At 34.5% G+C, this 25266-nt stretch overlaps 1 protein-coding gene across 1 annotated transcript in view; it reads left to right on the top strand.

Annotated features, from left to right (window-relative positions):
* Positions 1-25266, top strand: part of SYT14 (synaptotagmin 14) — a 79453-nt gene that overhangs the window by 34031 nt on the left and 20156 nt on the right. The window contains exon 5 of the mRNA XM_053973557.1: positions 23683-23951. Coding sequence (XP_053829532.1) covers positions 23683-23951 — 269 coding nt within the window. The remainder of the gene's footprint in view (positions 1-23682; positions 23952-25266) is intronic.

Raw genomic sequence — 25266 nt, 5'->3', positions numbered from 1 at the left:
GAACACTGTGATGGAGAAGAAATAGGGACAGTAAAAATATGTTTGGTTTTGATATCTACTGAGGTCACCCAACAGTGTTGGTGGGGGGAATATGAAAGATAAGATACTTAGGTTTTCTTATGGCTTCTGTCACTGTTGGGAAAGAATGATGAGGTTTATTAACAGGTGATGGAAAAATGATTAGCAAATAATACCAGGTATGAATTATACAAGAATTACACAGGAAGACTCCTTTCAGTAATCTAGAATAAGATATTTCTTTCTCTGCAGACTACTGAATCTAGTTGTTGAAATAGCCATAGTTATACGACGTTCCTCTTTTTATTTTGTAACTGCTCAGATTTTTTGTCCAAACTAGTTCACCTTCTCAGTGAAAAGTCCTGAGTTCATCTGAGCTTTTTACTTTGGCCCTATAGGATTTAAGCTTCAAGGGCATCGTGCTAGCCTGTATCAAATTTTTTTTTTTTTTAATGATTGTGTTCCTTATCATCCTTTTAATTCATCAGAATTTATATTTACTGATTTTTATCTTGGGGAATGATAGTTTCCATTCTGAAAGTCTGTATGAGGATTACAGTCTAAGAAAAAAGAACCTTTTTGGCAGGTCCCAATATTGCATCCAGAAAGTTACAGTTGTTACCCCTTCCTTGTTTTTTTTATTATTCTTCTATTGCTAAATATATCTGTCAAAAAGTGCTATTCCTTTTCAATGCTTTCTCCATTTGGAAGCAGGCTGGATATAAATGCCATTTTAAAATGTATTGTAATGAAAGAACATTCAGGGTTTGGAAGCAAAAAAACTTCTAAAACAAAAGCTATCAAAATATTCTAAATTAAAAACTTAGATTGTTTTAACCACATAATTCTACTTGCACAAAAACTTTAATAATTTCAGTATTTTGCTTTGCTGCTGCTTATGAGAGCATTCTCTTCCCACATTTTACAAGGAATGGAGAATAAACAGTTATTTTTTTGACAGCATGCAATCATTCTACACCGTATGTTCAGCAAAATGCTTGCAAATTAGGGTGAGGAGTTTTTCTCATTTTATTAATCCATTATTCTTAACAAAATTATGTTCAATACTATTAAAAAAAAAGTTTTGGACATGGTAGCAGATGAACAACCTAACATTTTTTGCTTCTCAGTGACCTGAAGTTGGCATGCTGGAATAATTAGTGTTAGTACTTTTTATGCACTTACATTACTTCAAAGAATCTTTGCACAATGATAAAAATATTTTAGAATAGAGGAAGAGACAGTGTATGCCTTATGTGATGATCATTACAGAGGGAAAGCTGCCCAACATAGAACTTTGATGGAAGGAGGTGAAAACCTCATGAAGAAGATGCCTGCAATCAGAAATAAAAGAGAGATTATTACTACCGAGCTGTTCATATGTGTTCAGAGAAGCAGTTCACTTAACAGAAGACATTAAAAATCTGATTCCAAGGGGGAAGCATCAGCATTCCAGATGTCTCAGTGTGATTTTTAAAAATGCAAAGCTTTACTGTTCCTTAAACTTGGAAAAAAAAATCTGTAGAAGATTTGATAGGAATGCTGATTTTTTTTGTTAAATACTTGGCTTTTATGGGTATTAAATTATTTTTATAAAAAGTGTAAAGACAGATGATAGAACCATTTCTTGACTCTTCTGTAGAACAAGTAGTGTGTTCCTATGTATTTTGTTTAATATGAGAAAAATTTGTCAGTGCATTTGACTTCGTGTGCTTCTGTTTTCTTATATGTGCTTTATAATTTCTACTTCTAACTCTTGAACATTTCAGCTGTGCTTCCATTGTAAGGCACTGATCAGTCCATATGTTGAGCATATAACACTTGATAGTGTTAGGGTGAAGTGATGAGAGGACAGAATTAATTTTTGTCTCACCTCTGTTTTCCTCCTGCTCGTTGCCAGTAAAGCGGCCTCTGATCATTAACAATAAGGACAAGGGAGAGTGGTTTTAAGGAGATCTAGAAGATTTGCTGAAAGAGAGTAGATTTAGATTAGATATTAGGAAAAAAATTCTTTTCTTTGAGGGTAGCAAGGCACTGGAACAGATTACCCAGAGAAGCTGTGGATGCTGCATCTCTAGCAGTGTTCCAGGCCAGGTTGGATGGATTTCTGAGCAACCAGGTCCAGTGGAAGGTGTCCCTGTCCAGGGCAGAGAAGTTGGAATGAGGCAGTCTGTAAGGCCCCTTCCAACACAAACCATTCCATGATTCTATGATTCTATGAATTCCATCAAAGACAGAGTAGTATGAGTAATGAAAATGGTATTTAGTTTTCAGAAAATTTTTGATTTCTCTGCTGAATTTTCTCTTCAGCAACTGATCTCTCATGTTCTATTTTGCAATAGTGAGTTGTGTGTTTTTAAAGGAGTCAATAAACAGTTTTACCAATAACTGTTTACTCTGAACTTCTGTCTTTTTAAATTAGTTTTAGATATGTGTGTATTTAACTCTGCATACACAAAATTTAACAAAGAGACAAAAACATAATCTTGTCTTTATTAATACACCCTGTATGTTTTGCTTGTCTTGCCAAAAACGTGGTTAATATTAATGTGTTTGCATCAGTCAGATCACTGAAATGGCTGAACGTATTATTTTAAGGTTTGCGTATGATCAATTCTGTAATTAGTTTATTGCATCCATTTTCTGGCTGCATGCCTCTAAAAGCATCATATTCTGAAGCCTGAAAAATTGTGTTGTATGTTTTCATAGCATTCTTTTCTCCTCTAGATGGCCATATTAATCTTTCTTTTCAGCATATTTGTATCGAATTCACATGGCATTTTGTATAATGTTTTTAATACTAAAATGAAGAAAGCTATATGCTCTGCAGGCTTTATTGGTGTATTTTCATGATGGAATGTTCTAGTAGCACTTTTGGTAATTCTGTTTGGCAATTCGAGGGTTTAAATTTTCATTCACAAATACTGCTTATGGCCATTGTCTGACCTACTTGATATATTTGTATTGCACATTTGATGCATTTAGATTTTTACATGTTTTACATATAGATACATAAAATGAAAAATAAATTACTACTGTGCTTGGATGCAAGTATTTCTAAGACTGTAAGCCATTGTAAATATAAAACATTTGCAGTGAACTCCTCATTGACAGGTTTAATTCCAGAATATCACTAAAGGAAAACCTAATTCAACAGAAAATCAAGTTGATGACAAATGTCAACATTAAAAGTAAAATGGTACAGAGGTTTACACTTGAAGTTTTCAGCTCTTGCACAAAAGACCAAAAGTTTTTAATCTAAGAAAAGAGAAAGCTGTGTAACTACAGGATGTGTGGCTCAATGTCTGTGCTTAGGTCCAGAATTCCAGGGTCCACTTGAAATTTGATATCTTAGTTTTGCCAATAATATTGGTTTTGTACTTTCTAATATTATCCAGTAAAGTATGGATACTTGCCGAAGTAACCTCTCTTTCCTGTTTTCCTGACTAAACTTCCTTTTACGTTTTTAAAATGTGTATCCTACTTCTTATATTATTTCCTACCATTTCAGTGTTGAATATGTAGTATTATCTTTATGTGCTCCAACTATTTGTAATATTTTGGAAGAGGGGATTAATATGGACTGTAATATTACATGTTTATTTCAGAAAACAAAGAATAAAAAATAAGGGGGGGAAAAGCAAGAAAAACAGCACTAAAAGATATTTCTGCTAACAAAGAGTTTATGAATTGAAATAGGGATCTAAGGGATAAGGAAGTGTAAAAATTTTATATTTAAAATTGGCATTAAAATTAAAACTGGCAATCTTTGTATTTCATAATAGAAATATTTTTTTGTATCTATATTGGGATCTTAAATGGACCATACTTTCTTAATAACTTGAATTTTGAAAAATACAGTATCATATTGAATTGGACTCTTTGTCTCCAGTAGTGGCTGCTTCCTGAACTTTGAAATGTCAAGCATTATACTGACAAGTTGTTGTGTTTTTAGTATCTCCATAAGCTTCATAGGCAATGTATTTTCTCTAAGGAAATGGTCACCTAAATTCCTAAAAATTGGAGTTCTTAAGCTTAGAAATGGAATATATATTGAAATTACATTTCAATATATCCTATTAATTGTATTTTGAAATATATTGAAATTACAGTTTTGCAGGAAGATGTTAAAGACTATTGATAGTTCTTTGTTTCTGAAATCAAGATTCTCTCAATCTCCTGAGATGAGAAAAGTAGAAAAGGAGAAGAAAACAGTTGGGTTTTTTTCATAGTTAATTTGTGATATGCTTAAAGCATTACCTCTTTAATGGCTGTGCAAAATTCCTGATTAGGAGCAAGCAAGGAGAATTGATCCCATTTTGAGGCAAAATAAGTCACATCGTGAAGGAAAAAGGAGTAAGCTCACTTGCTTATTTAGCATACTTAGATATACTTTGTTCAGCTATAGTTTACCAGTTCAGTACAACCACAGGTTCCATCTCCAGCCTCTTTTAAAATCTTTTTCTAACTTCTCAATTGGTAAAGCCCCCTGGCTGAAGACATGTTATTTCTGAGATTGGCCCAAGTGCCTTACATTTCACAAGGTTTTTTTTGAAACATATGGAAGCACTAAAAGACGGCAGCGAGAAAACATAAGTTCTCTTAAATGAGAATCTGCTGCTCTAGCAGGCATATGCTACTGGATTTTATCCATCTTTTCCATATTGTGAAGGTAGAATATGGTTATTTTTGTAGTTTATCTTCTCCCCTTCTATTCTTCCCTAGGCTTTCGGCACTTTATGTTGATGTGTCTGTGGACATATGTTTGCCTCGTTCCTCAGTGTCAATCTTTGCACGTGAAGGCGACTGTTCTTCTGGAATCTCTTGGATCTAATTCTTTATGCGGCTTTTTGCCTTTTTTTTCCTCTCTTGTTAGTTTTCATGTCTCAGGAAAAGTCTCCTCACTGAATTACTTAAAGTATATATAGAGATTTCCTCTTCGTATCTTTCCAATGTAAACACTAAAATCTCCTTCACGAGCATCTCAGAAGTGGTATAGAGGTGAATCTCCCCAGTCTGTTTAAGCAACCTGGCAGGTTTTCATTAATAAATACATTCTGTGAAGCAGGATCCTACTTCTTCAGACTTAGCAAGCTGAGGTGAAAGCCTTTGGACAGGCTGACAGAGGAACAATGGATCACTCAGTGAATTCCATGATAACCATATGTTTTGCAGTTTAGTTTCTGTCATTGCATGTAAGTAGATCTCTTTTCAAGCAAAGTGTGAATGAAAACTTACTGTTTTGAAATTATGGAGTGAGGGCCTCTGTATGGCTGTATTGTGTTCAGCAAAATAAGGCCACAAAGTTCTCTCAAAATTGGTCTCTGTGTAAGCTTCAGATACTAAGAATTACAGGCAAAAAATATATCTGCCATGGAAAAGAATTGTCTACTGGTATTCACACTGGAGGACTGAAGGCTCAGTTGAATACTCAATCATAAATAGTTATTTATTTTCTTTTTCCTCTAATGGGCCTTAAAGAAATAAATAAATTCAGTAAAAAGAGTATTTAGGAAAAAGGTGGCCACTCACTTTCTTCTTAGGTGTCTTTGTCAGATTACCTGTGAGATTTCTCTGGTGTAACACCTATTGGAAGTAAATACTCTTTTTGTCCTACAACTTTGGATGGGCCTAGGCTTCAAATAGTACATTCAAGGTACTTTGAAAGAGTCTTTAATGAAGAGATTTAAGACACCTTTAGAGCAGTATTTCTAAATGCTTCAGAGTGTATTTTGAAGGCTGAATCATGTTGCAGCTGTGAGTACTCCTGATATTCATACTTGTGTATCTTATCTAATAGTACTTGTGTACCATCCATTCATGTTATTGATGTACTTTTTGGAGATTTTTGAGGGATTTTTTAGTTACAATATTTCTTTAATTGGTCCAGCTTCCTTATTCTTGTTTTTCTATTATATGGCATCTACTCCTGACATTTTTTATTCTAGGAGTAATTAAAAATCTTCCTGTAGTGTACAGGAGAGTGCAGTGATAAAATACTAATGATACAAAGTTCTGATTCCTGATGATGTGTGTCTGCCTCTGGTTAATTGAAACAAATCTTCATTGGCTCCCAGCCCTTAAAAATCAGAGAATGATGTCTTGTGATTTTGAAGCTTTTGGGGAGTGTGGCTGTTGAATCCCTTGCTATATCAAGGGAATATTTAAGGATAGTTTTGTAAAAAAGATACTTTTGTAATTCAAGGACATGCAGAATAGTGTCTAACCTGATTTGCAATGCTTTCTACTTAGTGTCTGTGATGTTGCGTGTTTGGGTTTTCTTGTGTTTCTTCTTTAATCAGGTTTTTGCTTGGGGTTTAGTGGGATTTTTTTGAGTTCCAAAGTAGCTTCCTAGTGCATTATGACAGACCTCTATTGTTGTTCTGTAATAGTGGAAGACAGTTCTCTTAAGTGCTTGAAATTATGGTGCGTGTTTCCACAAAATATACTCAACTGAGTGTTGCAGAGACTAAGGTGATTTAAAGATTAACTCTTGCTCTGTCTTTTATTCAGTTTTGCAGAATTAATATATTTTTTTTCTTCCCAAGAAAGTATTACCCCTTGTCTTGTGAGAAGTTCCTGATAGAAAGGAAATTTTCTTGTGAGCAATTTGGCTATGATCATGTTGAGGTTAGCTTCTTTACATGTATGAATAGCAGACATACATAATGCTTACAAATTCTTGAGTCCTGTAATAGGCTGAATTCACAGATGGGGGTAGAAAGTACATGTGCAATTCAGTATTACTCATGGAATTTTCTTGAGGAATCTTATGGAGGATGCAAGACATAAACCGGGATTGAAATGCAAAGGAGATCCATGTCTGAGTTGAAAGACAGTCTGGAAGAGAATGGATTTACATTGAGGACTTGTGAGTTTAAAAGCCAGATAGGTAGTATCAAAGTTGTGCACAGTCTTTTCAACCAAAGGAAGCACATGAAAGTGCTGGATAGAATGAATTTGGGTAATTCTGAAATCATGGGTTTACCCTGTGATGGACAGCAGAGATGCTGGGGAGAAAAAGATGCTGTTTAAGTATGCATATCATCTACTGCTGAGAGAAGAAACCTAGTAACAAAACTCAGAGTTAGGGATGATGACAAGATTTTCCACAGGAAAAAATCCTTTTCCAGCTAGACCTGCTCCAAAGAGGAGGAAAAACTGTCTTCCAGTGGGAAAGGGCTTTTTCTCATGATGTGTAGAAGTGAGCAAAGCAATCTCTCAAATTAGGTTCCTCCTGCCAGCATCTTGAATTCTTTGAAGAAATATCACTGCATTGATGTGAAGGCTTTGAAGAAAGTCACCCTTAGCAATGTGATATCTCTGAAGAGATGTAAATCATACATTCATGATAACAGGAAAGTTTCCATTTTATTGTAAACTTACTATTTTAATACCTCTCTTATCTATTTGGATCTGGAATTTATAAGATCTTTAACTTGGAAAAGTTCAAAGACTGAAATAGTGACTGAAATTGTTTGCATTTAAAATAGATGCTCTATATTCGTAAAATGTAGAACTGTTTTGTGATATAAACACAACAGATAGAACTATATCAGCAGTAAAGATAATTTCCTTGATGAACCAAGTGCTTTTGCTGATTCTGAGAGTTCATGGCTCTATCCTGGAAGGAGTGACTACGAAACAAGATTGAACAGTAGACTGGAAATCTCTGTGTAGTCGTTACTGGGTACATTGGGAAAAGGAATTTTACCCAGTACTCTACTTACCTCCTGAGAATAGTCATGCTGCTTGATTAGCACAATGGAGCAGTTTAGGTAAATATGAGAACCAAAAACTAGAACAGCTTTCCTAGAATGGAATAATAGAATGTTTTTGGTTGGAAGGGACCTTAAAGATCATCTATTTCCAAACCCCTGCCATGGGCAGGGATTCCACCCACTTGATCAGGTTGTCCAAGGCCCCATCCAGCCTGATCTTGAACTTTACATAAGAATATTACAAAAGAATGGCTTACCAATTCTTCCTCTATAGCAGCTGTGGATAAATGGAGCATTTTTCTTACCTTTAAAGGTTAAAACCATAAGATTTTTAACTCTAGTCCGAAACTAAAGTTTGCCTCCCAGTTGTGCATTTTCCCTGTAGGTTAAGGAGAGGTTACCATTAGGACTGTTTGATTATATCCTGAGCACATTACATTTTAACCTTCTCTTTTGTAAAAATACATTAGGGGTTTTTCTGTAACTGAAGTATTTTTCTGTTTTGTTACCTAATGTAGATTATTTTCCTTATGTATATTTATAAGTTTCATAGACATGCTATAACTATCTTGTAAGTATTCTCTTGAAATGGTTTAATGAATATTTTGTCCTTACACAAATTGAACAGTCTTACCATTTTAATCTGATAACGTTTATTTTATTGTTAGGATAACTATTTTCATAGCTACTTTGAGTATATTATTGAAGACTATATTGTATCTGAGTAAACAATATAAAATTGTGTCTGTAGCTTCTGTGGAGGCAAAGATCTGTAATTTGTTGTCTTGCAAAATGAGTTCTTACTTGCTATTTGGAACACTTGTCTTATGAAGTTATCCTAAATTTTAGGATTTGTTAGAATATTTTCCTTGGGGAAGGGGTAAGCATGATATGTTATACAACTTGAAGTAATTTTTTTTGTTTGTGTCCGTTTAGTTTGGGGCGAGCTTTTGGTTTTTTGCGGGGTGGGATTGATTTTTTTGCAATTACCTTTCCTCCACTGTATTTACAAACTGGAAATGGATGCTTAGCTAATGTCATTGCGATGCTTCTGGTCATTTCAGTGCAGCTGAAGATTATCTGCTATGAAGGAATCATGGTCTCATGAAAGCACATAGGACAACTTAAAGGGAAAATTATTTTATTATGTAAATTCTGATTCTGGTCCTTTGAGAGAAGCCAGCAGACATGGTTAACTGGGTATAAGATTTTCTGCATGGTCACCTATGCCCAATTCAATTAAAGCTTGATCTTTAAATCTGTAAATAGGAAATCTTGCTGCATTCACCTTCTCACCACTTAGTAGTTCAGCAGCATGTGTTTTTGTGTATATATCTGTACAATTTGCTTGAAAAAAAATACTAATGACCCAGCTCTCCATTTTGACCTTTGGTTTCAGTCTTGTTGAACCATTCTTAATTTTGTCCTTAAAAGTATTTCGTTAAAGATTTTCAATTATCGTGACTTCCTAATTGTTTTAATTTTTAAAGAAGTTTTATCACGTTCCTTTGCAAATATATCAATTTGCCAGATAAAGGTTAAAAATTAGATACATTTTATTCATGTTAAAGTCACACCCAGCTTATTTAAAGGCAGCTTTGACTTAGAGTTGCAAGCCTGAGGATATTGATTTGAATTATGCATGACTGTCTGGTATGCCGTTCCATTAGCCTGCTGGATGGATAATGTAAACATGTTCAGAATTTTAAGTATCCTATATGAGCAGCAGGTTAAAAATAGAGCTGATAAGAGCATGTGTATCTGAAAAATCCAAATCTTGGAGAATGAAACTACAAAAGGATCATGTCTTCAAGAGGCTGACTTCAGGTGTGAATTTCTTTCCTTGGAAACTGCTCAGCCCAAACAAATACAGCTGATGTGTGTGATTTGAGCAGGTGACGCTGCAAAGCATTGACATCTGTACCGGAAAACACACTCACAACCAAAAGGCCTGGACCAACCCTGTGGATTTTGGCCAAAAAAAGAAGGGTTGTGTCTGTTCTGGTTTAAATTGGTCAAGATTTACTCCAGGGATCAGGCTAATTTCTTCACATCTTCTAGGAAGAGATGGTTTGTAATGGTATTTGATTTTGCTCAAACTTTCTGTGGTTATATCTGATCAGTTGTTCGGTTATCCCTGCGTTCTGCTCTGGCAGTAGTTTGGTAGCAGAAATAATGACTTCTGAACTTTGCTTTTAAATCCTTAGCACGGTGCTAGTAAGATTTAAAACCAGTATCTCTTTAGAATTTTGCCCAAGTTCTTCCTGTGAATTTTAATAGAAGAAACCCACTACTCTGGAGTGAAAAGTATGGTGTCATCTATGTTACATTTTATAAAGATTTATTATATTTCCAAGTGTTTCTGTTGCATCTGTAGCATTTGTGGCAATTTGATGAGTTAAATAAAAAAAAAAAAATACTACTGCACTTATTTTCAACATCTGATTGATACAAACCAGAAAACTGGTCTAATTTTGCATTAATTTTTACCTACCTTCTCAAAACTATTTTTCTTGGAATCTTTTATATTTGGCTTTGTTAAATGCGGTACATAATGCCAGAATGGAACTATTTTTAGATTAGAAGAATGAGAGAGAATAATGATGTCTTTTCCTTGGACTTTATAATTTTCATTTACTTACATCTTAATTTAGCAATAATCCCATGAAAATTTGCAAGTATATGTATGAATTAAAAGTTGTTCTTGATAATGAAGTTGATTATACTACTCTGATACATTGTTTTCTTTTCTTCTCAACTCTTGGTTCATGAATTGTATATCCACACCAAAAATGTGGGCAGCAGCTAATTCTTGGGTAGCACTGGTAAAGTTTGAAAACGTACTTTGTGCTGATGGTCATTTTCTCTCTTAACTGAGGAATAGTTAATCTGTTAAGAGATGGGCATGTAATGCTCTCCTTCCGAGAAACTCATCATCCTGCTATTTGATAATAGCTGCTCTCTTGACTGTTTTCAGAGCAAAATTCCTTTCACTGGCAATAAGAAGCACTGCTCTCAATCATCAGCTTGTCCTGGTGCCGTTTCTTTCCTGTAAAGAGAAGGCACTTCAGAAGAAGAAAATCTTTTGAAATAGCAACAGTAGTTGCCATAAGTGTTAAAGGCAATCTGTTGGCCACAGAAGTCTAGGGAACTACTGTGGCAATTTCCAGAGAACTTCAATATTTTGAAAAGGAAGAACTTTAGAGGGATGGTAACAATGGTAGTTATTTCTCAAAAAAAAAGACTACTTTGTGCTTTAACTCTTCTCAGAGAGGACTGGAGGAATCTCTTGTGTGTTTTTATGCCCAGTGAAGATAATCCAGGAGAAAATTATACAGAGGAGAAACAATAGCATGTGTAACAGTGAGTGTAATGGCCTGGGTACTGAGCTATTCTGTAAATATCTCCACAATTCCAGATGCTTTTTTTTTTTTTTTTCTTTATAAGTGGTACTGACATAAAACTGCAGAACTGTAATATTTTGGTAGCACAGATGACTTAGCATAAATGCCACAATGTAGCAGTCAATTTTGAGTTCCTTTTCCTTGTTCTCTAGCTTTCAGTTACTTTTAAAAGAAATTTTCAGGGGACAAAAAAAAGAAGTGAGATTTAATTCTAGTTAAAAGTTCACAGAAAAAACATTATATGGATGTTTTGTCCCCAAAAGAAAATTTGAGACAGTTAGAAGTTAAATTTAAAGGTTAAAAGAAATCCTGGGAAATGTAAGTCTAGCCTACATTGACACTGTTAGAAAAATGAAAATATTCAAGGTTTCTTTGCTTCATAAAGTAAAGAACTTTTTAGAAAACTTGTGGAAAACTTGCAGAATGATGCAGTTATTTCATAATATGAGCAAGGGTAAGAGTCTGGGGTTTATGCCACAGTGTCTCTGGCTCAGATATTATACTTCTCTGTATTTTAAAGCAGGGTTGAGCCTGTGGATGTGAAGAAGCCAAGTATGTATTTTTGTTGTAATACTTAGAGAAGTTTAGATAACTGAGGAAAAGAGGCAAGAGCAGCATTTGTCTACTCAATCTTCTCTGTCTTTCTTGCTCTTTATTTGCCACCATGACGCTTTTATACAGTTGATGTCTTTCCAATGATTTAATGCACTGAAAGCTGGGAAACAGTCCTGAGTCAAGTTTGTATTACAATAATTTGTTTTTCCTTCTGGTTATTCCCCTTTATTTTTCACACATAAATTCAGATTATGCTATCAGCACTTGGTTTTTGAGTACTGTGTAAATTTTGCTGTCTCAGTGAGAGTCTTTTGTTTTTAAGAAGAGGTCAGAATACAAAAAGCATAATGAGAAAAATCTGTTTAACTGCCCTCTTCTACACTGAATAAGTACAAATTATTCCCAGCTTGTTGGAAAGCAATCTGCATTTGAAAATGTCCATAAGAAATTGGTATAAAGAGGGAGTTTAGGGGAGTTCTATTTACTCTAGTTTATGCATAATCTCAGAGCATGCAATGTTTCTGCAACTCCTTTCAGAAATGCTCATCGAGATTTGCTGTGTCTTATATCTTCTCTGGATATATTGATGTAGAAACACTTAAACTCTGTCAACTCAAAATAAGCAGCAAACTCAGAATGATTGTGTATTTCTATTTTCATTTCAACACCGAAACAGTGTTGGTCAGATTAAAAGAATTAATGTCTGTACCTTTTTTCCTTTTGTTTTCCTTGAGCAAAACGTCTGAATTTCAGACAGAAAAGAACCTGCTTGTTTATTTCATTATAAATGGTGGTATATGGCATATTTTTTTTTTTTGGGGGGGGGGGGGGGATGGGGGGCAGGAAGAGGAAGACAAACACTTGAAGGGGTTAGATATTCATCCTGTATAGATGGCTTAGATTCCTACTGTGCCAGTTTTCTGGTGTTCGATAAGGCACACAAAGCAGTTGTGGGAGAAAGCATATCACTTGTATCCATGGTAACTCGAAAGATACTTTGGAACTCAAAAGGATGGAATAAGCCAGAGTAATAGGTCTCATTATAAGGGCAAAATACATAAAAGGTTCAGGCATATGCTTTTAATTAGTTGCCAAAAATAGCTGGAATCGGGGATGATGCAATGAAACAATAACTCTTGATGTTAGAAATGAGCAACACTTGAAATCTAAAAGGTGTGCTCAGATGAAAGGCTTTATCTTGCCATCTTATGGGTATTCAGTCCATGAATACTAATAGGTTTGCAATGGTTTCTTAATCATGCTTAGGACATGAGAGCGCACACTGATAAAAGCTCCTGCAAGTCTCGCATGACTGTAAGTTTCTGAAGTTCCATAGTGATGTTAATTCTCATGGCTGTGATGCATCTTCTTATGAATAGTATGTGCAAAGCATTCTCTGCTGTCTCACAAGGGCTCTGCTTGAAAAATAAATGTAATGTGTGCTTCTCTGTAGGGATAACAAACAAGTCATTGAAAATCAAGATTAATTTGAGGTTAAAGATCCAGTATCAGAATAAGTCACTTTAATTAATTTTAACATAAGAAGATAAGCAATGGGAAAAAGTGTGAAAACTTGAATGGATAGACTAGACTGGAATACCAAAGAACAAAAGTAGTGCAATATATGAAGTACAAGATATAGGCTGTTTGAAAAACCATTTTAATAAAAATATTTTAACACAGTGAATAATTTTTAAGTTTTCTATTTGAGCATCAGTGTTTGTAAGGAATCCATCTTGTATTGCAGTGCAATTCTCCACATTATTTCCTCTGTTGCTATAGAAACTAATTCTAGTGCAGCTGTGATCGCTTATCAAAATTCTAATGTTTCAATAACCATTTCTTATTTTGAGTTACTTAAATAGCCTTGTCTTTGAATCAAGCTGCACATTTCATCACTGCTGAATTGTTGACTGGTCAAAATGTTAATGCAAAGTAATGGCAAATGCTGTGGGGTTGTGGTTTGGGTTTGTTTTTTTCTTTTTGCTAAGTAAGCTATCATACTTATTGTTAAAGTTGGAATAACAAGCAAATTAAGGCTCTTTTCACTTGTTAAATTTCAAAGGTCAATATTTGCTGTCTAACATCAGCATTTTGAAATGCACATTACTTTCTCACTGTAATCTTAATTATATTTAATATTTCATAAACTTTAAATGGTTCCTGTTACTGGTACATGGCCATATGGGGTATGTGTGTATGTATGTGTGTTTACATATATGTGTGTGTAAACTATTTTTAAGATACTTATAATGTAAAAGTATGTGTCTTGATGTTTTCATTTTGTTGAAATAAAATTTTCAATGATACTATAGTAGAATGCCACCAGTTAGCAAAGTATTCTGGATCTCTTTTGCTCCTTGTATTTGTTTCTTTGGGATTGGGTTTGAGGTTGTTTTTTTAGTGTTGGTAATGGTAGGTTTTGGGGTTTTTTGTGGTTTTCTTTTTTTTTTTTTTTTTTGGGGGGGGGGGTTTTTGGCTGGTTGGTGGTTTTGTTTGTCTGCTTGTTTCTAACAATGGAAGTGCTACACTGAAGGTCATGTGTATTTAATGCAGGATGCAGCAATGTTCTAATCGTGAACCATGTTAAACATCATTCTGCTGAATATGTTTTCAACTGTAAGGCTAAGATCTAAAAACTTCACTGACACCAAATTAGGAGGAAGGGTGTGATGATAATTGGCCCGGAGACATGTGTTGTGTATTTCTGCTGCTGTAGCACAGCTACCAAAATGTTCCTGTAGTACTTTTCAAGATAATCACTGACTTTCTAATGAGCGTACACTAATTTCATGTAGAGTGAAATAAATAATTTTCAATTTTGAAATTATCATACAAACATTTTGCAGCTGTAGCTGTCAGACTTTGATTACTAATTAACTGCTCTGCACCACCTTTAAGTCTCTTATTTGGCAAGTAGCATCATACAGTAATTTCAAATTAGATATATACATTTTTTCTGGTATTAGAAAGCTCTATGAGAAAAACATTTTGATGGATAGGCATATTTTCACTCTGTGCCAATGGCTGGTAGGTTTATTATTGTGAGTTAAGACCATGACAACACAATTTTCCAGAAAGTGTTTTGGGAAGTTCAGTGTGTTGAGAATGACTGTTCCTCGATTGTTCAGTGCTGTTTGCTTGGGTGGATGACATGGAAGAGCAGTTCTTCTCCTGCTGTTTGCTGTGGGCTGAAGCAGCGTGCTCCTAAGTCTTAGGAGCCCTTATGCAGCTTGGCCACTGTTTTCTCATCCTCATAAGCTCTTGCCTAACTGTTATGGCTGGTGCTGTGGCTGAATGAAAATATCTTTACCAGCCAGACTCATATTCATTTAGTCTTGTCAAAATGCAGAAAATTACCTATTTTGTGAATTGTATGACAACTATGGAAACATAGCAACACCTACATCATACGTTACATGTAAGCCTAGTAAAGCAGCTCGTCTATGACAGTGGGAGGTCTCAGAAGCGCCGCAAAGAAGAGCAAGAAATTTAGTTTTGAATAATTGTGTTTCTTTATGCCTGGAGAAACTTGTTTGAGGCCTTGCTGGAGTGAGCAGAACAGACTGACATGCTCCCTGCTGGTTAATCTGTGCCTTTTCTGTGAATTCTTAGCCCTCTTACTGGGTGTGTGAAGGAAAGATACCTTGGTCTCGAAGCATATCCATTTCCTGTGATTTCACAGTGTCTATTTTGCCTTTCATTTTCTGGAGAGTTGGCTCTGGTAAATGATACCAGAACCATTCCTAAGCAAACTTTCTACAGACAATAATAACTGAAAGGTTTTAGAGGAGTTCTTGACCCTACACAGACAATTTTCTTCTACTGCTGACCTGTTAGGTGCACCTGCAAACTGATATCATAGTAGATTTTTTTTTCTGGGTTCTAGCTGCTTTTTTATTTGCTAAAGTTATGAGAGCTGTTTCAAAACAAAACAAAACAAAAAAAAATCGGATTTTTCTAGAATGATTTTACCAGAAATACTTTAATATACTGCAGAGAAGGCAGTCCATTTTACTAAAGCAAACCGCTGAGCCAGTGTGTGAAGGAAAGTGCCTGAATAGATAAGAGAAATCAAGGTCCTTTGGAATTCCAGGATCTGAATAAATAATTACCATTGTCTTCCTGACTAAAGGAAAAATAACAATAAATATAAAATATAAATTCAAAAATAGATGCTAATTGTGAGAAGTGTCTTGCCTCGCTGGAATGTAAGTTGCTGTGTTCTCTAGGTTGTGCAGATTTTCACCTACAAATATGGATATTTCCACCTATCAGACATCACTGATTTCTCTTTTATCTCTTTGCTCTGTTGACATTGCTTTTTTCTCAGATCTGAACTACTTTTTTGTATGTCATATGTTGTTTTATTTTCCCATTCCTCCATCTTTCTTCCTCTGTCATTTTTGCTTTATTTTACCTGTTTGTAATTTTTCATTCCTGCTTGCATCTTGTCTGTTCTTTATTTCTCTCTTTGCACTTTTTCATTTTCTATGCAGATCTACTAAACTTCTCTCCCTTTATTTCTTTTCTTTGTTTAGTTGACAACAAACCACTTTTTTTTTTCTGAATCATTGCATTACTTTCTCCTTTTGCCTTTTTTTTTTCCTTATTCCCTGTACCTTTTTACCCACCCACATGATTTATTTTTTATTTTCAATTCCTTCTCTTTCACTGCAAAACTTATTATATTGGAAAATTCTGTGGGGATATATATGGGAGTTTTTCTTGTTGATGGTGTTATATTTATAGGAGCATTTTGCTGGTGGTATTAATTTCAAGTTAATTTTAGATTAATAATAATTTACAAGCCCAAAGTATAAATAAATAGAAACTAAAAAAAAAACAAACAAACAAAACCAAACCCTCAAAAACCAACAGAAGAAGTGGCTAGAGTACTATTGTAAAATATTTGGTTTCTGTTTTTCTGTTCCACTGTTCTCTGAAAGCTTTCTGTGATGAGGAGCACTTCTGAGCTTCTCATCTTCTTTATTATCCTGTTTTCACCCTGTACTTAAGTTCTCCTTAAAATGCCAAATGTGTTAACTTCTACCATTATAATACTACCAGTATCCTCCATAATATATATTTCACTTATATCTCTATTAACAGCTGTGAGATAGCCAAATTGTGATCATATAGCTGAAGTAGATGGGCAGAAAATTTAACTCATGCCCTACTGAAATGGTTCATGCATAATCCTTATAGTGCTGCTTTGTTAGTGACTCACTCCAACAGAGAATCCTTTGCAGTCAAAAATGCTGTGAAAACAAGGCAGAGGAATCAAGCTTTGTGTTCCTATTCTGTAAGCAATTCTTGATGGGAAATATCTTTTATGGTTAATTTTCACCTGTTAGGGTTAAGTAAGAAATAGAAAGCTTAAATGGTAGAGAACTTTACGCCTTTTTTTTTTTTTTAAATTGCAAAATGCAGCTACCAGGGTAAAGGTATTTTTAAGAAACCATGAAGTTACTGCATTTTAAGTTGCAGAAGGAGTTCCTAATAAGAGAGTAGTTTTATTTTACTTAAAAGTATGGAAAAAAGAATGAGGGAATTCTGATAGTTAAGTACTGTAAGTATTGTATACACTGCTGAACATATCTTGTGTATATCAGTAAATGAATTAAGATCTTGAAAGGGGAATTTTGTGTCACTTTAAAAGCTATGTATTTTTTGTTTTTGTCAAATATAAAACCAAATGTGCCTGAAATTAGATGCAAAAACATTAAAATGCTCAATAAAATTATCCACACAACACATTAATCTTGCTTTCTAATCACACTTTGTTTCCTCATTTGAGACTGAACAGAGTGAGAGCAGGAACATTACAGGAATATTAGCTGTGTGTTACAATACTTCACTGGGAATTGATTTTAGACCTCTGTGGAATCTTTTTCACCTTCTCAGCACTTCATTGCTGCTCAACTCCTGTGCTTAATACCACAACTGTAGTAGAATTCAACTGGACTGGAATTTGAGCTTTAATTTAAGGTGATAACTGTACTCAAAAGAAGGATAGTAATGAAAGGAAAATATTTCCTAAGCCCACATCCTGCTGCTGCTGTTTAGAGGTATGAGGGAGGTGCTGCTGTGCACACTCTGGTGAGAAATTGGGGTTCTCAGGGGCCTGGGATGCTTTATAGTGGGGAGAGTTTTCAAAGCTTTTAGCTATTAAGCTCTGAATTTTCCTAAAGCATCCATAAATGATGGTAAGAGAGCCGAATTTGGAAATTTTCACAGACATGATAAAAGGCATTTCCTTGTCACCAAGATACTCCTAAGATTTCAAAGCAGGTTGTCAATCACCCTCAGCAAGCAGGACTTCTAGCATATTTTAAAAGAGGGAAGAATAAATAAAAGGAGGATTCTATGAATTCATTTAACTTATTACCTTTTTGGAAGTGATATTTTTCTAACAATTTTGTTAACTTGGAAAAAACAGTGAGCAGAGGTGCATAGGAATGCCTGTTCATTTATTAAGTTAGCCAACATAGTGATCTGAAAAGTAGTGTAAAGGAAAGTTGGCTGCTTATAAAAATAGTAAAAGTGTAACCAGCATCTAAATAGAACAGAAAATACATTTTTCTACCTGAATGGGCATACTTTGTACATATGCTTTACCTAAGGAAATATAATTATGAAAGAGAAAGCAAACAATTTCACTTCTTAAAGATCACAGATTTCAAAAAGCTTTAGAGCTGAATGGGGTCTCAGAAAACAAGAGGTTTTAAAAGTAAAAAAAAAAGTGTTCTCGAGCTTGATATATTGATATTCACGTCAATAAAAGATTAAAAATATTGAACCATTAGATTTAAGCATTATTTAGATGTATTCTATTTAAGCATTATTTAGATGTATTCTGGACAACTGAAAAGTAGAAATACAGAACCAGGTAGCAGAACTCCTTCCTATTCCAATTAATATCAATGCTGTATAAGGAACCAGAGAATGATACTTAAATTGAAAACAAATTAATTCAATAGATGGCAATGTATAATTTTAATTGAAAGACGACCAAAATATTTGGGAAGGAAACAAAAGAATGTCTTTGACAGCTAATTCACAATAATGCTTTTAATAATGTATTTGTAGTTAAAATGTTATAAATGGGGCTAACTTTGAGAAGCTTTTTTTTTCACTAGTGCTGGGCTCTTCTGTATTACTCTGTTAAACAGCACATAAATTCTTACAAATAAGAAGTGCTCTAGTAAGTACAGAGAGCAAACAGCAAATTTCTTTTTTTATGGAAACAAAACCCAGCTGTAATTCTACAGGCTCAAGATATAAACAGACACAGTAAAAAAAACAAAACAAAAAACCTAAATGTGTTTCAGTTGGTCTTAGACCTTTCCTGTGGAAGAAAATTGAAGTTTTAAGGACTGGACCTAAAGATAATTCTATAATTTTTAATACGTTTATTTAAAAAGCAAAAGAAAACCTTTTTATTACATGAATGACCAGTAACATTAGCTTGAGAGAGAGAGGAAAATGCAGTGCTAAAAGCTTCATGTGCCATCAGGTGTAAATGACAGCAATACTGTTTTGATTTCCATAGGTCTGAGAGTAAGCTCATAGTGTATGGAATCTTATAAATATTAGGAAATACAGTTATCTGTTATTGGGAAAAAAAAAAAAAAACACCTTTCAAACAGATACGATACTTTTTCTTGTTTAGGGTGAATTGTCTAATGTAGAAGATAGTTCAACTGTGAATAGAAGTCTAAAATGTGGTAAATGCAATAGGAAAGCAAATGCGAAAAAAAGAATTTTTTTTCTGTTGTCCACAATGACCGCATACCACTCCTATATTCCCCTTTTTCATTAAGCATGACTCATTCCAGAACTCTTTTGGAAAAGAAATAGAATAATGCCAAGGTAATTTGTTGTTCTGTGAAATAATTTGGGTTTGTCCTCACAAAAATGCATGTAAGCTTTTCATTTTAAAGGAAGGAGAGGCCTGAAGTTTCATTCAATATTTAATGTTTATATTTATTCTCCTGGTAATGTGGGGTAATTCAGTCAACATAATATTTTTGGATGGTAGAAAAGTTCAAACATGAAAATTCCATTTGGACTGTCTGTGCTGCCTATCAGAAATCTCTAAGGGTATTTAATCATTCAGAATAAGAAAGGTTTCTTTAATTTTTAAACATGTATTTCATTTTATGTTTTATTTAAATTGTTTTAACATTTACATAGAACCCCTTGAAGGCTTGAAAACTTGAAATTTACATTTGATTTAAAAAATAAATAATTATGTAGCAGACTGTGAGCAGAGATATATTAGAGAAAGGAAAGGTACCATTTGAGTATGAAGATACTCTGACAATTACAAAATATGACTTGCAGAAATTAGTGATTTATGAAGTGATTATTTATTTTAAAGGAACTGGCAGCCAGATTCCAGTAGGGGTGTTGTGATATTGTTGCCTCCCACAACAATGTGAATTTTTACAGGAGTACTGTACATGAGAAACTTGAAGCTGCAGAAGTGTAGTTAATGATGGCTTATGAGACAGGGGAATTAAAGGCACAAGGGCAGGTTTTTTTGCATGTTAAGAGATGGGTGTTCTTGGAATTACCCAGGAAATATGGGCTAAGGGAGACTGGGTTGCTGCTGCTGCTGTGAACCTCTGGGAAAAATAATTACAACAGGAAAGTCTAAATGCTGTAAACATGGGAAAAGGACATCACCAGCTGCATGGCGAGATGTGCAGCCTAGCATGGTCCATGAGAGACCAGAACTGAGAAGAGAAATGAGCAGCTTTGGAAGAAGCAATTTCAAGTATAACTGAAAACTTAAAGCATTTCTTATGGTAAACTACATCTTTAAACTTTTATTCCCTCCCAGAAAAATGACTGAAAATTTTTTGGATTTTCTCATAGTTACCAATTGTATGTTCCAGGAATGCTCAGTTTGGCCTAGGTTGCTGTGTCAGATTTAACTTGTGAGTCTCTTGAGGTTGATGGTGAGGTATGTATCATCCCCCTTTGAATTGTAATCTGTGCTATGGAGGTGTGTTTATTCAAATCTTCCTACTGACACCAATACACTGTACTATCAATTTAGAATTTACCAAATACTCATTACTAAACAAATTTAGTTTCACTCATATCATGAGAATGCCAAGTATTTTCATGTACTTTGGATGGACAACTGAATGTAAGGTTCTGTCTTTCTATTCTTTCTTTCTATTTGTCTTTCCTCTGTTATGCCATTTTCTGGCTGGTAGGAACTTCAGACTAAACCTGATTTGATTTCTTTGTGATTGTATCTTACTTCCACTTTTGGGACATATGTTGGCTTGTTTTTTACCCTATGTAGTCCAAGGTGATATGGTTATTTAAATGATTTATTTCAATTACAAATGAATTTACAAAGGGTATTTTCTATGTGATTTGAAACTTGCATAGAAGCAATGCAATGACTAATTTTAGATTTTCAGTGTACCCACTTGCTTGTAACTCTTTTAGCAGATGTTGTTAGCTACTTTCAGTGGTCTTTGGGAGGTATTCTTTGGCTTTGTTACAGAACAGAAGTATACATAGCTGTGTTTGAAATTACGCCTTAAATAAAAGGTACAGAGTATGTAACACACAGGCTTTCATGTGTAAATATGCACACACTTCATGTGTACTTTCATGTGTAAATATGCACTTGCCCTTTGGCTCCAAATGTTTTTCTCAAATACAGTTAGTGATAAGCCAGCAAGCACTAGCAGTGGTTTTGTATTTTAAACTTTGATACGTATGCAGAATTTTGTTAGACAAATTGTCAAAGTTAGTCACTACTTCTAAGTAATTTTTAAGGAAAATACCCAGGATCAGATATTTAGTATTTCTGTATTCACTACTGTCTGTGATATCATTTGGCTTTGATGTCATTAAAATGTCTCAAAGGAATTCAAATCTTCATGGTTTTCAAAGAACAGTAACAAAAAAATTTCATTTTATTGCATCATTTAATGTGGGGAGGGAGAAATTAAAATGAGACTATTTCTCCTTGAGAATTAATTTGAAAACTTTGATATCTTTTTATGTAGAGAAAGCTGTTGTTCAAAACCAGCTTGTAACTCTCTAGACAGGGGTGTCTCTAGATTTTTAATCCCAGATACTTGTTTTAAGAATTTACATGCTATTTCAGTTTGTTAAACTGAAATTTGAAAAATATGTAGTTAAAACCTGCCCCAGTGTTTTAGCTTTTTCTGAGATTTTTGCATCACAGCTGGTTAATAAGAATTTTGTCTTCACTTCTTCCATGCCTACATTAAAAGCACCTTTTCTGTCACACAGCCTGTACAGTTTTTCCCATAGGGACATATAATGGAGTTCATCAAAGTGAGAAAAGTGAGTCACACAGTCATTTATTTACTCATGTAAGACAATAATGGTGTTGATAACTACCTGGACACACTTTGATTTCATTAGACTATGGAAAAGCTGGGTGTTAAAAATTCTTATCAGACTTGATGACAAGTGAACAGAAAGAAACTCAGGGCTGCCAGGTGGTTACTGTCTCATTTAATGCTGTTTGTTGCTTTTTGGCAACCATGAGAAGAAATGCTATATTTCTGAATTTTCTAGAATATTTAATTATATAGATTATGACAAGGAAGTCCAGTTTTCATGGTATAGACAGTCAAATGATACACATCTTTATTCTATTATGATTAAAATATCAGTTTAGATTCTAAAATCATGTCTATCTAGTTTCACGGGCACGAGTTGTCTAATATTCACAGGTTAGGTTTTATGTTTATCTGCTAGACAGATGACTACAATTCAAGTAGTGGTTTCATCTTGTAGGAGTCTTTTAATTACTTGTTTGCCATGGTTCTTTTAGGAGCTGTTGAAATAGAGAAGAGCCCTACATTCCTCAGTTAATACTTTCTTTAACTTGCTTGTTTGGTAGGTTTTTCTGTGAGTGAAATGGTATGTTTGACACTAGAAAACATTTTTGCTTTGAAATTTTATGTATAAGGTAATTCTTTATGTCAGGGGCATTGAAATCTTCATTGAAACCTCTACAGAAAATGTAAACGAAATATGAGACAGTTCTTTACCTGTCCTTGATATTCCTTTCATTTCAGTTGCTACACACCTTGCTGTCTTTTCCCAATTCTATTCAACTGTGTAATGCTGCATAGTAAAATATGAGATAAAAAAATTAAATGTAATTATTTTTAATTGACTTTCTGTTAGCCATGCATCAGGTTTAATTTCTGAGATGTATAACCACATTTGTATCTATCTATCTATCTAGTGTGAAAAGCAAAGATGGTCAGCAGCAAGTGTTCATCCCAAGCACAAGATTGCTCATGATCCTTTTTCCACTGTCTTTAGTGACTAGAGGTAGCGTGTAACTTCCAGACACTGGATACGTACCCTTTAGCTGTCCTTAACAAGCAATAAGGAATCTGAGACGCTGCTTCACTTTTTAAATTCACTGGTGAGCAGAGTTCACTTGTGTGAAAGGTTGTCTTTTTTAGTACCTTACTTGTCTTCAGAGTTTAATTTAGTGTCTCCCTGGTGGGCAACTGCACAGGAGGTAATCAGCTTGATATCATGGCTTTAGGGAGTGCATTTTGTTTCCATAATTGGCCTACATTCCATCTGCACAGAATCTGAATTAAGATATCCAAAGGTTTTTGCAAGGTAAGCATCCCTGAAATTCAAGCCTTGAATTTTTGTCATGTCATATCCGTGCTATATTTATTTACATGTGGTTTGCACAATCTATTCTGACTATACACTTAAAACTTTGCTTTTATCTAAATTTTTTTCATCCGAGAGATCACTCATTTCTGTTTTTAACAATTTTTTTTCAGTAGTATTTTTCATCTGATTTGAAATGTAAAGTTAAAAAAAAAGACATACATAGATTTTTAAATACTCTGTCCAGGCATTTAGATTTACATTTTCCACAGAACTGTTTGAACAGTGAATAATCAGAAAGTAAGCAAAGCATTTTCACTTATTCTCAGCGAACTGCATTCAGAGGATGAGAAGAACACCTCCGTTGGATGAACTGCAGCCGCCTCCATACCAGGATGACAGTGGCTCTCCTCATCTTTCCTGTACGCCTTCCGAAGTTGGAGACAGCAAATGTGAATATTCCCAGTGTAGCAACAGCCCAAGATGTTCATATAAGTGCCCAAGTGAGGGAAGCACGGGTCATGAGATAGAAAGCTTTCATAACAAAGGATACGAAGAGGATGTTCCAAGTGATAGCACAGCGGTTCTCAGTCCAGAGGTAAATGAAAATAGTTGAGGGTGCTGAAGCACTTTTTTAATCTAAAGATTAAAACACACACACAGTTATACGGGCACTAATACTACAGCTCATTTAATTAAAAAAAAAAAAAGGTAGTTTGTCAGAAAATATGACAGTAGGATTTCTGATTGTTCAGATTGCTGTAGTTATCTTTATGGCGCTTTAGCTTTCAAGAGCGAATTATTTTTTAAACCATTTTAAACCAGTCAGAAAATTTCATCACACTGTAAGGACTGTAGTCAAAATTCTTCCACATGACTTTTCAGACAACCCAAATAAAAGTTAATGCTGAACACCCCATAATGTAAAGTAAGTTTTATGAAAAAAAAAAAGAAAATTACAAAAGGTTTTTTTTCAATTGTTGATGCTGTATAGTGATTTGGGGCACTTAATGTTACTATTTTGTGCTATAAATTGTAATGATATATATGTATTTTTTACTGTGAAGAAACTAACTTTTTTGACACATATTTTATTGAAATGCCTTTAACAACCAGTTACTGCACTGACATCTATGGGTAGGTCTAATTAGTGATGCCATGTGCAGAAGAAGCTCTTTTGGTACAAATTTGTCTTTTGTTGCTACCGGAAGTTTTGAAGTGTGTGTTAGAGCTCAGCCCTGATGTTTCTGTCGAAGCAGCCCTGTTGGTAAGTTGATGATGTGTACCTGGGGTGCTGGTGTGAGGTCTGCAAGGCCCAGCTGCAAGGCCTTCCCATTTTGTGTCAATCCAGTCGTTAATGTAAGCATATTCAGTAAGAACTGAGAATGCTGCCAACTTTTTTTATAGCCACTCAAAGCTTCAGGAGTGAAGCCTTTAGAGGAATGCATTCCCACAGCTATGTGGCAGCCAGGTTAAAATAAGAACATTTCTTAGCCTAGAAGGCTTTGTCTTGGCATCTGTTTGTTCATGTAAACAAGCTTATCTTTGATAATGTGAAAACACACTTGAAATACCTTTGTTTTACATATTTGGAATGATTTATTGTATGAGCAGTGGGTTGACTTGTACTTGTAAATATTTTCTGTTTCAGTATCCCTATCAAATTGGCTGTTGTAACTTTATAGGGGATTAGTATTTTATTCAAAATTTGAGGTGATAATAAACCATCTGAATTTTAAGTTTAAAATACAATTTTAGGACTGATATGGTTTACAGTGAGTTCAGAAGATGAGTTCAAAACAGATGCATCTTCTACAGTTCCAGTACAATTACAAGAATAAAGTCATGATAGTGACATCCTTGGCCATAGCAGAGGGTTGGAGCTAAAAGATCCTTAGGACCCCTTCCAACCC

This window comes from Vidua macroura, chromosome 3 (genome assembly GCF_024509145.1).
Source record: "Vidua macroura isolate BioBank_ID:100142 chromosome 3, ASM2450914v1, whole genome shotgun sequence".
Lineage (NCBI taxonomy): Eukaryota > Metazoa > Chordata > Aves > Passeriformes > Viduidae > Vidua > Vidua macroura.
Note: the sequence above shows the minus strand (reverse complement) of the source record. Positions and strands in the feature narration are given on the sequence as shown.